Source organism: Berghia stephanieae, chromosome 2 (genome assembly GCF_034508935.2).
Source record: "Berghia stephanieae isolate SIO BIC M18660-M18661 chromosome 2, UCSD_Bste_1.3, whole genome shotgun sequence".
In the NCBI taxonomy this organism is placed as follows: Eukaryota; Metazoa; Mollusca; class Gastropoda; order Nudibranchia; family Aeolidiidae; genus Berghia; species Berghia stephanieae.
The window spans coordinates 47,740,204-47,757,772 of record NC_088361.1 but is presented as its reverse complement, the minus strand read 5'-3'; the positions used below and the strand labels follow the sequence as shown (position 1 = coordinate 47,757,772).

The following is a 17,569-nucleotide window of genomic DNA, read 5'->3' as shown; positions in this document are numbered from 1 at the left end:
TGAACTATGCGCGGCTCAGAGTTAGGGTTCTAACCCAGACCTTCCGATTCGAAAGCGAGTGTCATACCACTATGCGGCTATGTGGTCTTGTGGTATGGCACTCGCATTTGGATCGGAAGGTCCTGGGTTCGAGCCTCGCTCCGCGCATTGGTGAGTCCTTGGAAAAGGCTCTTCACTCACATTGTCTCTATATACAGAAAATAAGACACAAACCAGGGTTGCACGGTGACACCAAACGATGTAGCAAACCAACATCAAAATAGGAAAACCAACACAAAGAGAAAATGGCAAATGAAAAGGGAAATGGAAAAGATCGCCCAAGGAAGTGAACAGGAAGTAGACTCTTTCTGCATCGAAGAATTGGAATCAGCCCTTGAACACTCCCAACCCTGTAGAGCGGCTGGTCTAGATGGCATCACCGCAGAAATGATAAAGCATGTCGGGCCCTCAACAAAAACGTAGTTACTAACTCATATCAACAACTGTGTTGAATCGTGCACAATTCACAATACCAAAGCTTTGGTGACAAGCAAGAGTGATAGCTCTACTTAAACCTGGAAAAGACCAAAAATAGCAGCAAGAGCTACAAGCCAATATACCTCCTCTGCATTCTGTACAAAATATATGACCGCATGATACTAGCCAGGATTTCCCAAACGGTAGAAGAACATCTGTTACCCGACCAAGCTGGTTTCCGCCCTGGAAGAACGTGCTGTGACCAACTCCTGAACTTGACACAATACATCGAAGATGGTACGAGAACAAACAAATTACAGGGGCTCTGTTCGTGCTCCTTGCAGCTGCCTATGACACAGTTCTTTTTCTTCTTCTTCTTCTTCTTCTTCGTTCCTCTGATGGACATCTATGGCTGCAGTCCGATATCTGCTATGAAGTCTGTGGTCCGCTTTAGGTCCTCAGCCTCACCATAGAGCTTTGTGTTGAGTGTTGTAGGGGTGACCCAGTGGTTCGAACTATGACACAGTAAATCACAGGAAACTACTCCTAAATGTTGCAAGAGTAACTCGTAACACAAAAGTAGTCGCAATAATAAAATCCCTTATGTCAGACCTTCGCTTTTTTGTGGAAATGGCAGCTTGCGTACATGTAGATGCCCAGAGCAGACGAAGGAGCACATCCTTAAAGAATGCCAGAAGGGATCCAGCTCAACTGATCATGAGTCTGCTCCCGGATGCTGTGGTGTAGGTTCGGTGTTGGAGCGACAAGCTATGATAATGATAATGATAGGTAAAACCAAAAACTAAAGGTGCCTAAATGAGTCAATAAAAAAAGAGTAAATGTGACTCATAAATAAGGCAACAACACAAAACAAACGACGTTTCGGCCTTTGGCCTTTTTCAAGTAAACACGAAATATATACCAGGCATAAGCAGTGGCGGATATTGTAAGATTGTTAGTACAAAATGAACGCCTACCAGGCGAATGGCACTGTAAGAAAAGAAATATATGTTTCCTGGAATAAGATCGGTTCCTTTCCGTGTGAAGCGAGTGTTCTACCATAAGAGCTAAAGGGACCCCTTAAAATATTGGACTTTGTTTAAATTCATTTGTATGATTTATAGACTAAAATTGTATTTTAGTGCTGAAAAGCAAGGTTGTGTATCAGTGGTCGGCGGAACATACCTCTGAAGTCCGATTTTCACGATCGGCGGATCAAACATCTGAAGTCCCAAATTTCACACGATCGGCCGATCAAACCTCTGAATTCTCCATTTTCACGATCGGGGGATCCAACCTCTGAAGTCTACATACTTTCTTTGCGCACCGTGTTTTATTTAATTTTTGAATTTTAAATAAATTAAGAAAATAATTTTTAAAAAATAAATAGATTTTTGATGTTATCAGACCTCTGATCCGCCCAAAATTAAATCTAACGTGTTGCGCAAAGCTCGTGAGTAGACTTCAGAGTGTTGATTCTCCGATCGTGAGAATCGTGACTTCAGAGGTTTGGTCCGCCGACCATCTATATCTTTTGATCTGTTTTACTAAAATTTGACTTTACAGCATCTTGTCCATCATCACATAATACCGTTTTGATGCGATGTGGGAAGCACGTATAAAAATATTCCCGACATGAGCAGATTATGCTATTTGTGAGCCATTTTGGAATACAATTCTGTTTACATTAAGTAATGACTTTCTATCTTATTATGCTGGGATATTCCAATCTTCCTCGGCTATTGTTTTCTTGCATGATATCGTGGGTTTGTTTGAGTGTTATTTAAGGTGGAAGAATGTAAAGAAATGGGCCGGGATGACAATGGATTTGGTAGATAAATGATATTCTATACGTCCTTGTAATGGAGGTAGGGGGATGAAGGAGAAGAGGAGGAGAGAGAAGAAGAATGATGATGATGATGATAATTATGATGATCATGATAATAATAATAATAATAATAATAATAATAATAATAATAATAATAATAATAATAATAATAATAATAATATTAATAATAAGGCTCTTTACGCACATTCTCTCACCACACTTAGGTGTATAATGTGTACCTAGCCGTTAACAACGATGTCTCTGTCGGAAAAACTTAATATTGCCTATCAGGGGTCATATCTCGCTCTTCATGTTACATTTTGCTGTTGGTCAGGGACCCATTGTAAAGCGCTTTGAGCACGTTTAGTGGACATTGCCCTATATTAAAGAGAAAACTGCCCTCGATGGGTATGGTATGCCTTAGACAAAATATACGTTCTTCGTCAGACCATAGTAACCACGGAGTTAGAGTGTATCCCAGTTTTTTTTCATGGCGTTAAACGGAATATGGCAAAATTGCTTGCTACCCTAGTAACGACGATAGTAAGTATACTGCAAATTAATCTCCAGCACAGTAGGTGGACAGGGAGGACAGAAAACAAATCTCACAGGATCGGTGTGGAGACATTTTATATATAAAAAATGAGCTTTTATTTAAGGCATTATCCACTAAACGTGCTCAAAGCGCTTTAAAGTGGTCTCTGGCCAACAGCAACACTTAACACGTAGTACGGGTCAACAGGAATCATCCATGTTGTCCAAGTGAGAAAATTGGGGGTTCATAATCTTACCCAATATAAAATAAAAAACAAAAAAACAAAAACGAAAGTGCCTGAAGCGGGGCTCGAAACCAGGACCGTTTGGGTCACAGTGCCATGTCTCAACCACTCGGCCACTTCGCCCCACAAGATGAGGGTCTTTTAAATCGATTGATATTTGAAGAACGAGTATTCTGACCCAATTTTTACATATGTATATTATTTCCAAAATACGACAGTTAGATAGTGAAATAGATTTCTCTCATCCATATCATCATACATATTCATTACAAAATATCCCCAACATTATTTCAAAATCAAGCGTTCATTTATCGAAGTAATTCGCAAAGATTTTTCAGTGCTCACTTTGCATTTCAGCATTAATCCGTATTGTTATCAAGAACAAAAAAAAAAACAAAACAAACCCCAACAATTGTTGAATATTATAACTTTCAAAAACCCAATTCCGATATTTCAAAGGATTTATTCTAAATACCATAGAAAATGTCATGTATTTTTCATTGAAAACAATGGACGGCTTTTAGAGTGCGCATTGCGTTGAAAACGAGTTACAATATTATTTAATTTGTTGGTTGTTTCTATTTGTTGCCCGTTAAGACAACATTTCAATGCCGCATCTTTAAAAGAACAAACTATTGGAAAACGACGAGGACAAAATTCAAAGTTACACAAAGGCTATTTAGTTATATTTCGAATACAAGTCGATTACAAAGAGATTCGGCTCATGCTGAATTTCTTGATGTAAAATTGTTACAAAAGACGAGAGGAATTTGGCGAATGTAATTCCCTCTTGCTGACGCGAGAAAGAGACAAAATTTTGAGAAACCACAACAAAGCAAATTCCATTAGTAACGTTTGTTTAAAAAAAAAAGAAGTTTGAAATGCAACAGCAAACCGGAATTTCGAAATTGCATTCTTTATTGAAGCTATGCGTTTAGGTAAAATACTCACAACACACGGATATAAGGTACCAATATACAAAACAATGTATGACTTTACACGTTTATTTAATATAGTCTGATTGGTATAATTTATTGAGAACTAATCATGGCTGTCTAAAAACAAGAACAAAGAGCTGAGTGACGTCAACTCCTTTTCTTCTGTATTATGGTTGATCCAAATATCAGTAAATAAAATGTGAATAGTCCCTCAGAGCCACTATGCCCATGGAGCCGGAGTTTAACCCGGATTTTATAGCGTGATACAGCGTGACAATAGCTGCTACCCTTCAGATAGGACGCTAGTCTTTCTACTTTAAGCCAGAGTTATTGCAATTTTTTCCCACGGTAACAAGGCTGTGACGGTCAGGTACTCATTTTACACCTGAGTACGGTGAGAGAATATGAGTAAAGAGCCTTTTTCCAAGGACTCAACTATGCGCCAAGCGAGGCTCGAGCCCAAGACCTTCCGATCTGAAAGCGAGTTTCATACTACAAGACCACATAGCCACACAACGTTACTGGCTTCTCTATTGCTATAATGGATGGGTGAGTTACATTTAGGTCGTTGCCACATTTAATCCAGTTGTGAATGAGTACCTAGCAAGAGGCTGTAGCGGTGTTGTAACTGTACCGTCATCAAATTATGAGGACATGGTGAATATAGAGAACGGTCGTAAAGGCAGGAAGTAAAACTAAAGAAACAGACCAAGGCGCAATTATATTCACATGATGAATTCAACTAGCACTTATCATGTATTAAAAATATAATGCCCGTATAGTGCTTTGAGCGGCGCATAGTCGAGTCCTTGGAAGAGGCTCTTTACTCACATTCTCTCAGCGTACTCAGGTGTAAAATGAGTACCTAGTCGTTAACAGCGTTGTCTCTGTCCGAAAAAAAAATTGGTAATATCGCCTAACAGGCGTCCTTCATGTCTCGTTCTACATGTTACGTGTTGCTTTTTGGTAAAGGACCCATTATAAAGCGCTTTGAGTACGTTTAGTGGATATTGCGCTATATAAAAAAAGCTCAAGTTTAACAAAAAAATTATCTTTATTTTTATCATTCCACAGCACACATCGCTCAAGGGCTTTAAAGACTGGTATTCTTCCACTTTGGACCTTCTGTCTTTAATCAACGGAGAGTGATTGTTTGATTAGTCAGGAATATACTCTTGGACTCGAACATATTTTGTTCCAAAATCTTTTCTTAGAGCTACGAGGAGATACAAGCAAAAAACTCGCAATGGGGATCTCGGAGTTTATCGTGTCCTACGGCAGTCTCGTCATGGTCGTGATGTCAGTGGTCCTTACACAAGGTAAGATATTATGTCAAAGATTTATGTAACATAAGTTGAGAGATATAATTGAGTGGATAAGGTATTCCATTTATACTCGGAGAACCTATGTTTGAGCTCCGTTTTCAGTATTATACCGAGCTAAGTGCTCAACATTCGGCGCTGCACTGCGGCTGACGCCCGTGTTATCGCTATAGTCTTCTTATCGGATTAGATTTCAAACGTATGGTGTGGTGTGCGTGTGCGTGTGCATGTGTTTGTTTTTGCTCCGTGTGAGTTTGTGTGTTAGTCAATGTGTTTTTTGTGGTAACGCGTGTGTCATAATAACAACTCCTATTATGTCATTGTGTATATGTGTCTACTCTTTTGTATGTGGATATACTTAAAAAGGAATGAAGTTCTTAAATACTGTGTGTAGCAATGTAAATTAAACTACACATATTACGCTGTAAAAGGGGGTATATTTTGAGATAAATGTGTCGGTTGGTGGTGTGTTGGGGGGAATAGGGTTCAACAGTCGTGACGTCACTTTCCTCACTTAGTAACTGGTTCTAAACTATCGGAACAATGACGGACGCCCTTATGAAATATTTCTCCGATGAGCATAAACGTGTATCCAGAGGAGAAAAACATAAATCTGATCATGTTCTGACTTTTATACATTCAGATCACACGACGTTTGAAAACGGTCTAGCCAGCATGAAGAACAAAAAGTACCGATTTTCTTTGTTTAGAACCAAGCTGCTGGTTGCTGGGCGGACGTGACAACAGACTATTGAATCCTATTCCAATATGTCGATGAATGCCATTTTGGTGTTGAAAGTATTTTATTACGAATATGCTTGTCGGTGTGACTTGGGGAAACCTACGCATGTTATAATAATAATTCCCTTTATTCATCCCTGAGGGGGAATTTTTCTTTCAGGTCTCTTCCAAGAGAAGACTGGAATAACCCAGGCGTCAGCCGCAGTGCAGCGCCGCAAAATGAGCTAAGGCTAGGTGACTTGCTCAAGGCCACACAGCGCGGCGGGTAGTCGAACTCGGTAGCTTTCGGGTACGAAGCGAAGACCATACCGCTGAGCCACGCTGTTATGGTATATCATTCAGAAAAATGTGAGAAGCGGGTACTTGTATCAATTGGATTCAATAGTCTGATGTCACGCCACCCGGCAACGGCGGCCATCTTGGTTCTAAACAAAGAAAATCATTACTTTTTATTCTTCATGCTGGCTAGACCTTTTCATATGTCTTGTGATCAGATTGTGTAAAAGTCAAAACATGATCAAATTTATGTGTTTTTTTTCTTCTGGATACGCTTTATACTCGCCGGAGAAATTATTTCATACGGGCGTCCGCCATTGTTCCGATAGTTTAGAGTCAGTGTTACTAAGTTACCATGCGTCATTAGGAAGGAAGTGACGTTACGACTGGTGAAGACTATTATGATGAGATATATAGGGTATGGAGAATTGCCAGATGAAGATAGAGAGTAAATTATCACGGTGTCAGAGAGCTAAACTGACAAGGCACCCTCCGCCTGGCCGAGAGAGATAGTGAGTGAGTGAGAAAGAGAGAGAGAGAGAGCAGTCGCACCAACTACCAAAAAACCCATCCAACCACACATATTATTACAGGAAAGTATGTTTGTAATGAAATTATGTTGGTTGTTACGTCACCGGGGGGGGGGGGGGGGGGGGGGGGGGGGGAGTGGGTTCACCTTTATTCTTTATAATTGATTATTATCATGGTTTAAGAATGCATGTTTTAATGAAAATATTATGTTAGTCTGTGTGTGTCAGGTAGTGGGGTGGATCCACACGTGGGTTATGGTTTGTCACGGAATGTTTTCCATCGCGTGTGTTGAATCTGTGTGTTATTCCTAATGACTGGGGATCTCCAGGGGCCCCCCTCGTGTTTGCTCGTGTCCAGATTATGGCGTTCCCGCACGTGCATCCGAGCTAAAAGCCGTCCGGGGACCACAATCTGTTCCCCGAGAAAGCTGACATTCAAAATGGTGGACGGAAGTTAATGACCATCAAGCAGTACTCATCCCGGATTGCTTTCGTCTGTCCGAGGGGCTTTTGTCCTAATGAAAGTGCAATATTGTTTTAAAGTCGATACAATATTGTAGTAGTATTTGGTCATCCTTCCCTCTTGTGTTCATCCTCCTCTTCATTCTCCTCCTCCTCCTCCTCCTACTCCTCCTCCTCCTCCTCCTCCTTCTCCTCATCCTCTTCCTCATTATGCTCGTCATGCCCAACAAAGGACTTAACCGACTAATACAACCGCAAACCATTTACATTGAGAGAGAAAAGATAGTATGCGCTTGGCTAAGAAGCTCAAAACATTGCCATCCGGAAGTATGACGGACCAACACACACAACTCTGTGTAACCATGAACTTTTATAGTCTGGATAATACATAAAGAGAGAATTACTCATAAACGTGGATGGCAAAAAAAATAAATACCCGAGTGACGTCAACTTCATACTATATATATATATATATATATATATATATATTATATATATATATATATATATATATATATATATATATATATATATTCTGTGTGTTTGGCAGCTTGGCGTTTTGAAGCCAACTGCTTCGTAATATTGCTACTTTGACATTTGTAAAAGAGTAATTAATCCGCTCTCTCTCTCTCTCTCTCTCTCTCTCTCTCTCTCTCTCTCTCCCTCCCTCTCTCTCTCTCTCTCTCTCTCTCTCTCTCTCTCTTTCTTTTCTCTTTCTTTTTCTATTTCTCTCTCTTTTCTCTCTCTTTCTTTCTCTCTCTCTCTCTTTCTTTCTCTCTCTTTTTCTTTCTCTCTCTCTCTCTCTCTCTCTCTCTCTCTAGCCAGCCTCTCTTTCTCTCTCTCTCTCTCTCTCTCTCTCTCTCTCTCTCTGTGTCTCTCTCTATCTCGCTCTCTCTAATTAAGTCTCTAAAACAAAAACAAAAAAAAAACAACTTATTTTTAGCTTGTACACTTTTTTTCTGAGTTGGGAAAGATTACTAACAATAGAACTTTACATTAAAAAAACATAAGAAAAAGAAAAGATTAGAACAAAATTACTAAAATTTAATAAAGAATATATTGAATAATGAGATAAACACAAATTAACCACACGTAGTCATGGAAAAACAATCAAACACCCCCCTCCCTCCTCTCCTCTCTCTAAAAAAGAAATAACCCAAATATTATTCTTTCCTCTGGATCTATCATATCTGACTCAAAGTACTTTGACATAGACTAACGTCCTGTCCAAAGGGTTGAATGCAACTGCTCATGTATTCCGCTTAATATAATAGAGACCCGGATAAACTCTATAGCGACTGCTTATTATCCAGACAAAGAAAGAGCTGCTAGGAGTATTTGACCAATGGACTGAATGGAGTGGTCAGACAAATCGGATAAACGGGAAAATCCCCAGGGTTTCGCTGACCACTGACCACTCGGTTGTCAATCAGACTTTGTACACACTGGCACTAATCATCATAATGATAATCATTGTTTAGTTGTATCTGTGCAAAGGTCATGGGGATTTTCTGGCTTGTCTGTTGAAGCCTAACTCTGGAAAAACACAAAACATGACTTTAAAATTTTGGCTAGAAAACTCGTCCTTGTGGTATAGTGGTATGACACTCGCCTTCGGATCGGAAGGTCCTGGGTATGAGTAAATATCGAAAAAAACCCACCCAAATACACCAAACAATTGAAATAAATACAAAATAAACAATGCAAAATTGAGAAGAGCAAGTTTTGTTTCTAAAGCTTCAAAATCTTTTCGTTCCAATTCTGAAATCTTTGATGGAAGCTCAACATTCGTTTTATAGAATTTTATTTTATACCGCCACTATAGGTAGAACGAAGATGACGTCACTCAAGCCTTTGTTATTATATTTTGCCATCCGCGTTTGTGAGTGATTCTCACTAAACTGTATTAACCAGACTATAAAAGTTCATGATAACTCATAGTTTTGTTTGTTGGTCCGTTATACTTCCGGATGGCAATGGCGTGAACTTCTAAGCCAAGCGCATACTATCTATATCATATTGGCATGATGGATCACAAATGACTTTTGTTTTTTACAAAAAGAAAATGTCCAAAACAAATGCACTTGCGGAGACTATAACCGTTTCCATGGTGATAATAACGTAACAAACACGAAAACAATGCCCAAATAAACAAAAAACAAAAAACAAACTCTGAATAACCTTAGAACCCAATAACATTATCATAGAGTTGCTTCCCCGCAGTCGATTCCGTAGCAACAGCAGCTAGCCATGTATTTCTCCGGACTATGCCAAAGAAAAAAAAAGGTATGAGTCACATGACACCGACGGTCTAAAAATAACCCACGAAGGCGCACTGAGATCACGTTTTTGTTGAGATTCGAATTTTCATTGGGTAGCAAAAAGAGTTTTATGAAGGTCTTACCTATGAATATTCATGGGGTCGTTTAGCAACTGTTATGACTCGTCGGATTATGGTTATTGTCCCGTGGTGCCAATGTTGCAATCAAGAGGGATAAATGTTTGGGGTTGCCTTATCAGATAAAAAATTCCGTCGGCGAAGATAATTTGTCTTCTTGTAATATTTGGATGTCTTGAAACACGTCTGCGAGGGTATGGGTTAGGAGTGGATGGCTTTATAACTGACTTATTTTTATTGGACTTGCGTTCTTTTCCGTTTGCCGAAATCTAGAGGTGCCTAATGAGTCTATCAAATGTATAGTAAAATACAGGGAGTAAAAATGATTTTTACAAAAGATACAAAACAAAACAAAGGATTGTTTTGTATCTTTTATAAGAGACATTTTAAATCCCTTTAGTTCACTATACATTTTCCTTTCTTTTACTGACTATCCAACAGTGATTGGGTAGTTGCATGTATTACATATTGCGGAAAGTACTTTGCAATTGACTAGCTAGAAACTCTGGATCCTAAGGCCGTATTCTCCAAAGGACTAATACTATTTAGTACCTTCTGCTAACAAAATTGTCCTAATTCGTAGCCTTGATAATTTCCTTGCTGTTTGTCTTAACAGAGAAAAGATTGTTACGATTGTTTCCAATAAACTCCTTTTCCAAACGCCAAGTCGCTAATAGATAGAATGAAGATGACGTCACTCAGGTCTTTGTTATTGTTTTTTTTGCCATCCATTTTTATGAGTAATTCTCACTAAACTGTATTCACCAAACTATAAACGTTCAAGGTTACACATAGTTTAGTGTTGCTCCGTTATATTTCCGGATGGCAATGTTGTGCGTTTCTTAGCCGAACGTACAGCAAGCATCTATAAAGACTAAAATACTAACGAAAATATGAAAATAGAAAGGCTCCGAATGGAAACAGTACAAAAAAATGAACGTTTCAGGTGAAACCCCTCTTCAGCGAAACAGTAACCAAAGGAACATTTAAACCAAATGAATCAAAATGATGTGAGAATTGTGACGTGTACACTCCTCGGTGGTTGGAGTATTTCTACACACGCTACATTTCTTAACCCACTCAATCCTAGAGATTTTGCTACTTTTCAAAATTGAATAAAATGTATAAAAAATTAGCATGTCCATAGATAATTTTATTCAACTGGCATAAACATGTAAAAACTAAAAACATTAACTTTGATACTACGCCTATAATTTGTCTCAGAACAATGTAATAAATAGGCATGGGGTAATAATAGCCCCGAGTATACTACGGATATAGTCGATGTTCGGGTTGAGTGAGTTAATACACTTTGTTATTTTCGTTTTCATCGTTCCTTTGCTTTGGTTAATGTTTTGCTGATGGGGTTATTTGTGCCCAAGACGTATGTTATTGTTTGTACTTTTTGCATTCAGAGTGATGAGAAAAATAGGGTATCGAGAATTGGCAGATAAAAACATAGAAACATAGTGTTGAACTCAGGATCGAATTGACACGACACCCTCCGCCTGGCGAGAGAGAGAGAGAGAGAGAGAGAGAGAGAGAGAGAGAGAGAGAGAGAGAGAGAGCGAGAGAGCGAGAGAGAGATAAATAGAGAGATGGAGGGAGAGATAGATCGATAGAGAGAGAATGAGAGAGACAGAGAGACTGAGGGAGAGAGAGAGAGAAAGAGAGAGAAAATGAGAGAAAGACAAAGAGAGATAGATAGATAGAGATAGAGATAGATAGATAAATAGAGAGAGAGAGAGAGAGAGATAGAGAGAGCGAGAGAGATAAATAGAGAGATGAAGGGAGAGATAGATAGAGAGAGAGTGAGAGAGACAGAGAGACTGAGGGAGAGAGAGAAAGAGAGAGAAAGTGAGAGAGACAGAGAGACTGAGGGAGAGAGAGAGAAAGAAAGAGAAAGTGTGTGAGAGAGAGAGAAAGAGATAGATAGATAGAAAGATAGATAGATAGATAGAGAGACAGAGAGAAAGAGAGAGAGAGAGAGAGAGAGAGAGAGAGAGAGAGAGAGAGAGAGAGAGAGAGAGAGAGAGAGAGAGAGAGAGGACAGCGGACGATCGCACAACCAAAGACTTTCCATTTTCACATTTTGTTAGTACATTTACGATCCCAGGCTTCAGGCAGCCCCCACTGCTCTCTACCAATCCCTAGAAAACAAACGGGGTTGGGGTGGGGGCAAAGAATAACAAATCTAAAATTGTTAACCTCAAAAAAAAAAAAAAAACAAAAAAAAAAAAAATAAGAAAAAGAAAAGAAAAGAAAAACAAGAAGAAAACCGCTTTGTTTAATTACAGGCTTCGGGCAGAACCCCGCTTCTCTCTGCCGATCTAATAAACAAACCAGGGGGGGGGGGGGGGGGGGGGCATAGGAAAACAAATAAAAAAAATGTTAACCTACAAAACAAAAATTGAAAGTACAGAAATCAAGAAGAAATTCATTTTGATTTCGTACAAGTCAAGTATTCTACCAATCAACTGATAACACCCCCCACCCCACCCCCCCACCCCCTTTCTCCCACGCTAATTAAAAGCGTTACAAATCGGGGCTAGATCCACTTATACTCGTAATGAATTCCTAACTGCCATTATTGTAGATTTGGAGATATTATTATATGGGAAGTCCGACGTGATCAGCATCAAAGTTCCAGAATGATCCATTGTCCTGTAGTACTATGAAGAAACATCAAATTAAGAAATTAAGGAGCAGGCGCCGGTGTAAGATAAAGATCTGAACAAGCGTGTATGAAAGGTGCCAGACAAAGCGAGAAAGAAAAATACAAGAAAAACGAAACATCCCCAAAAAATCAGTCTGCCTCGACTAGGGATTGAACCTCAGACCTTCTGATTACCGGTCAGACGCGATACCATTACACCACAGAGGCTCTCGACAGTTGGGACAATTTTAATACCTCTGTTGTTCACAAGGGCACGCGTGTTACGCTGTGAACCCTCGATTGCATCAAAGAACACAAACGTTGAACACGAAAGGACAAGGACGAAGCCATTTCAGTTGCTCCGGTAATCAGAAGGTCTGAGGTTCGATCCCCAGACGAGGTAGATTGCTTTTTTGGCATTGTTGTTTGTCTTGTATTTTTCTTTCTTTCTTTGTCTGGCACCTTTCATACACTCTTGTTTATAGCTTTATCTGAAGAAACACCACCCCCCCTCTCTCTCCCCTCCGCCCTCCCCCCTCCCCCCCCCCACCACACACACACAGTTTTAAATTTTTGGCCAGAAAACTCGTCCTCCTACTATCGATCGATTAAATTGACCCTCATCTTGTGAAAAACTCTCAAACCTGGGACTTTTCTAAAGTTGATGAAGAACGTTTCGTTCTCTGAATCCCCCCCCCCCCCCCCCCCCCGCCACAACCCGGCATATTTGAAATTGTGGTCGGAAAACTAGTCATTCGCGAAGTCCCAGGTTTGGGAGAGTTTGCCAAGTTGAGGGTCATTTAAATCGATCGAAATTTGAAATATCAGTTTTCTGTCCAAAATTTTAATTCCTGTATTTCCAGGGTACAGCAGTACAGATAGTATGAGCTTGGCTAAGCAACTCACTACATTGCCATCCGGAATTATAACGGACCAACACACATAAATTTTAATTGAGCCCTACAAGCCTAATACCTCGGCCTATGTAAAAAGAAATTTTTAAAAGTGAGCTTTTATATAGTGCAATATCCACTAAACGTGCTCAAAGCGCTTTACAAGGGGTCTCTGGCCAACAGCAACACTTAACATGTAGGACGAAACAAGACGCCTGTTAGGCGATATTACAATTTTTTTCGGACCGAGGCAACCCTCTTAACGGCTAGTTACTCATTTTACAAGAGTACACGAGTACGATGAGAGAATGTGAATAAAGAACCTTTTCCACGGACTCAACTATGCGTCGAGCGAGGCTCGAACCCAGGACCTTCCGACCCGAAAGTGAGTGCATACCACTAGACAACATAGCCGCACTAATGTATTTAATAATAAATTGAGTATTTTTATTTGGGAATTTATATATCACACTTTCCACTAAACGTGCTCAAAGCACTTTCCACGGTGTCAATAGCCAAAAGCAATGACATATAGACCAGGTGTGACGCCTGTAAGGCGACATTACAATTTGAAAAAAGAAACTACTAATCCTGTTTGATGAGGGCTCCCTGTAAAGCACTTTAAGCACATTTTAAATAGATATTAAAAAAAAATTGTTATAATATTATTTGTATATATATTCTTATCCCAAGTTTTAATAAAAATATCTACAAAATATTCCTCGCGACCGGAAACACAGTGTCGTGTGCAAATTATCACGTCTGACGGAAATCAACGAGAATGTGTCAATTAATGCTACACACTTTGGTGTGCAATCTCTTTCATTTCACACTCGCCACCACCTATCAAATTCAATTGACATATTCAATCATTTCTCGTGGATTCCAATAGAGATTAATTACCATTCATTCATACCTTATATTACACGGACAGAAAGCTTTTTCTAAAAGCATATGTGCGGCTATGTCGTCTTGTGGTATGACAATCGCTTTCGGGTCGGAAGTTCCTGGGTTCGAATCTTGCTCGGCGCAAAGTTAAGTCCTTGGAAAAGACCTTTACTTACATATTCTCACCGTGCTCATGTGTTAAATGGGTACCTGGCTGTTAACAGCGTTGTTTGTCTCTGTCATGAAAAAAAAGTAATATCGCCTAACAGGCGTCTTATTTCGTTCTATATGTCACGTATTGCTATTGGTCAGGGACCCCTTGTAAAGCGCTTTGAGCACGTTTAGTGGATATTGCGCTATATAAATGCTGTAGTTTTTTGTTTAACCCTTTCTTTACCAGAATTTTCCCCGACATTTCACACCCACCCAACACAAAATTAATTTTTTCTTACTCAAACAGAAAAGCAACAAGTACATTCTATGCATAAAATTGATCAGGAAAATGAACTCTACAGCAACACTGTCACGTTTTTATTGCTAGAATAAAACATTTTCTTTAAATTATGTAATTTACAAAAGTAATCTGAATGATGAAAGTGCTGATTGGATCGTAACGAATGTGACAATTTTCTTATGGTTGGTAAGGAGAGGGTTAAAAATAAAAATTGACTGACATGATTAAATGCCTTTCGACTGCTAGTCATCCGATCGCCTCAATATAAATACGACATAATACCGTTTTGAGGTGGTGAGTCACACACAAATTGTGGTTTTGCTCCACAGGACGGTTTTTAGATTACTTTACTCTAGTCTTTACTCATGTTGCAACAATCTACATACACTCCATGCTGTGCTGCGATAAGAATAGATAGATAGATAGCGAGAGAGAGGGAGAGAGAGAGAGAGAGAGAGAGAGAGAGAGAGAGAGAGAAAGAGAGAGAGTGAGAGAGAGGCAGAGAGAGAGAGAGAGAGAGAGAAGAAGAGAGATAGAGAGAGAAAGAGAGAGATAGAGAGAGAGATAGTGAGAGAGAGAGAGAGAGAGAGAGAGAGAGAGAGAGAGAGAGAGAGTGTTAAGCGTGTGCGTGAGACAGACTGGTCAATATAGTTGTTGGTGTTTGTCAATCATAATCTCAATATAATTACCAACATGATACCGTTTTTGAGACTGTCAATAACTTAAATCATGGCTTCCATCAATAGTGAATACTAAAACAAACTTGCTAGAATAATATGTGGATGAAAGAAAAAGTACAAACAAGTAATGTACAAAAATTGATGTGAAATTCCAAACATGGATCGTTTCTTCTAATATCTGTTTAGATTAAAAGTGGTGTATTGACCTTTTAACTGTTTTATGTTATGACTGAAGAAGAGCTTTGAGCCCGAAACGTTCCATATTTGGTATTTTATTCTTTGTTTTAAAGCTTGTTTCTTTGTTTAATATTCATTTTTGTACACTACGCTTTCCTTCATAGAAATATTTTTTTTTACTTTACTAGTGCACATAATTTTAAAACAGCTCGAGACAGAGAGAGACGTGGCAATAGAGTTGTATGTGTTTGTCCATCAAAAGCTCAATAGCCTCATCTCCTCTTGTCACTCTCCATTCATTTCCGCTTCCGGTTCCCTCTTTGAGACGCCTCAATAATGGAAGCAGGGTCTTCGGTCTCCGAGAGAGTGAGCACATTACGGTATCGGGTAGCTTGTAATCGCCCAAACTAATCGCTACGCTGAAAGATTATAGAAAGAAGAGAAGAAGAAGAAGAAAAAGAAGAAGAAGAAGAAGAAAAAAGGTCCCGCCACAAAAAGAAAAAAAAAGTAGACTCTATCTTAGATGATCTCTTGAGAACCAATAGTACTGGAAATATAATTACTGGCAAGGTTCTTCCAGCCTCCAAAGAAGTGGACGAGTCGTTGGGTTTTTGTTTTGGTGCTCACAGCTTTGTAATCAGTTTTTCATGTTATAGTTAATGCTAGTTATTTTGTAACTGGACTATCGATTCAAATGGAAATGGGTACACACTATAAATTTATGAGAAAATGATGAAAGACCTGTTGCCCAAAACGATTACGTGACTCAAGATATCTCACACCCAGTTATTTATTTATTTTTAAAAAAATTGAATTAGTCATCTACAGCTATGGGCCAATAGAACTGAATGTATCTCTGACATTTTTGGGTCTAGTAGAGAGTAAAAAATGATTGCTATTCTTTGGATAGAAAGCAAGTCTGTATCACAAAGTACTTTCCCTAAAATTGAGCAAACCTAGCTACTAAATCACCAGAATTAATATGATATATTTGAGTCTAGTAGAAAGTAATAAATGCTTGCAATCCTTTGCATATAAAGCAGGTCTATCGCAAAGAACTTTCCGTAAAATTGAGTAAAACCCAGTTATTAAATCATCACTAGTTGACTGAGGATTCAGTCTCCGAGAGAGTAAGAAACATTACAGTATCGGGTGACTTGTAATCGCCCAAACTAATCGCTGCGCTGAAAGAAGAAGAAGAAGAAGAAGAAGAAGAAGAAGAAGAAGAAGAAGAAGAAGAAGAAGAAGAAGAAGAAGAAGAAGAAGAAGAGAAGAAGAAGAAGAAGAAGAAGAAGAAGAAGAAGAAGAAGAAGAAGGAAGAAGAGAAGAAGAGAAGAAGAAGAAGAAGAAGAAGAGAAGAGAAGAAGAAGAAGAAGAAGAGAAGAAGAAGAAGAAGAAGAAGAGAAGAAGAAGAAGAAGAAGAAGAAGAAGAGAAGAAGAAGAAGAAGAAGAAGAAGAAAGAAGAAGAAGAAGAAGAAAGAAGAAGAAGAAGAAGAAGAAGAAGAAGAAGAAGAAGAAGAAGAAGAAGAAGAAGAAGAAGAAGAAGAAGAAAGAAGAAGAAGAAGAAGAAGAAGAAGAAGAAGAAGAAAGAAGAAGAAGAAGAAGAAGAAGAAGAAGAAGAAGAAGAAGAAGAAGAAGAAGAAGAAGAAGAAGAAGAAGAAGAAGAAGAAGAAAGAAGAAGAAGAAGAAGAAGAAGAAGAAGAAGAAGAGAAGAAGAAAGAAGAAAGAGAAGAAAAAGAAGAAGAGAGAAGAAGAAGAAGAAGAAGAGAAAAGAAGAAGAGAAGAAGAAGAAGAAGAAGAAGAAGAAGAAGAAGAAGAAGAAGAAGAAGAAAGAAGAAGAAGAAGAAGAAAGGAAGAAGAAGAAGAAGAAGAAGAGAAGAAGAAGAAGAAGAAGAAGAAGAAGAAGAAGAAGAAGAAGAAGAAGAGAAGAAGAAGAAGAAGAAGAAGAGAGAAGAAGAGAAGAAGAAAGAAGAGAAGAGGAAGAGAAGAAGAAGAAGAAGAAGAAGAAGAAGAAGAAGAAGAAGAAGAAGAAGAAGAAGAAGAAGAAGAAGAAGAAGAAGAAGAAGAAGAGGAAGAAGAAGAAGAAGAAGA

The 17,569-nt window shown here is 38.9% G+C and overlaps 1 protein-coding gene and 1 non-coding gene across 7 annotated transcripts in view; one reads left to right on the top strand and one right to left on the bottom strand.

Moving 5' to 3' along the window:
* Positions 1 to 17,569, top strand: part of LOC144965040 (lachesin-like) — a 106,868-nt gene that overhangs the window by 6,639 nt on the left and 82,660 nt on the right. For all 6 annotated transcript variants that reach the window (XM_078899918.1, XM_078899917.1, XM_078899913.1 and 3 more), the window contains exon 3: positions 5,076 to 5,320. In XM_078899918.1, coding sequence (XP_078756044.1) covers positions 5,248 to 5,320 — 73 coding nt within the window. In that variant the 5' untranslated portion in view covers positions 5,076 to 5,247. The remainder of the gene's footprint in view (positions 1 to 5,075; positions 5,321 to 17,569) is intronic.
* On the bottom strand, positions 12,543 to 12,614 carry Trnat-ggu (transfer RNA threonine (anticodon GGU)). Its single transcript has one exon. It is a non-coding gene; the product is annotated as a tRNA-Thr (tRNA).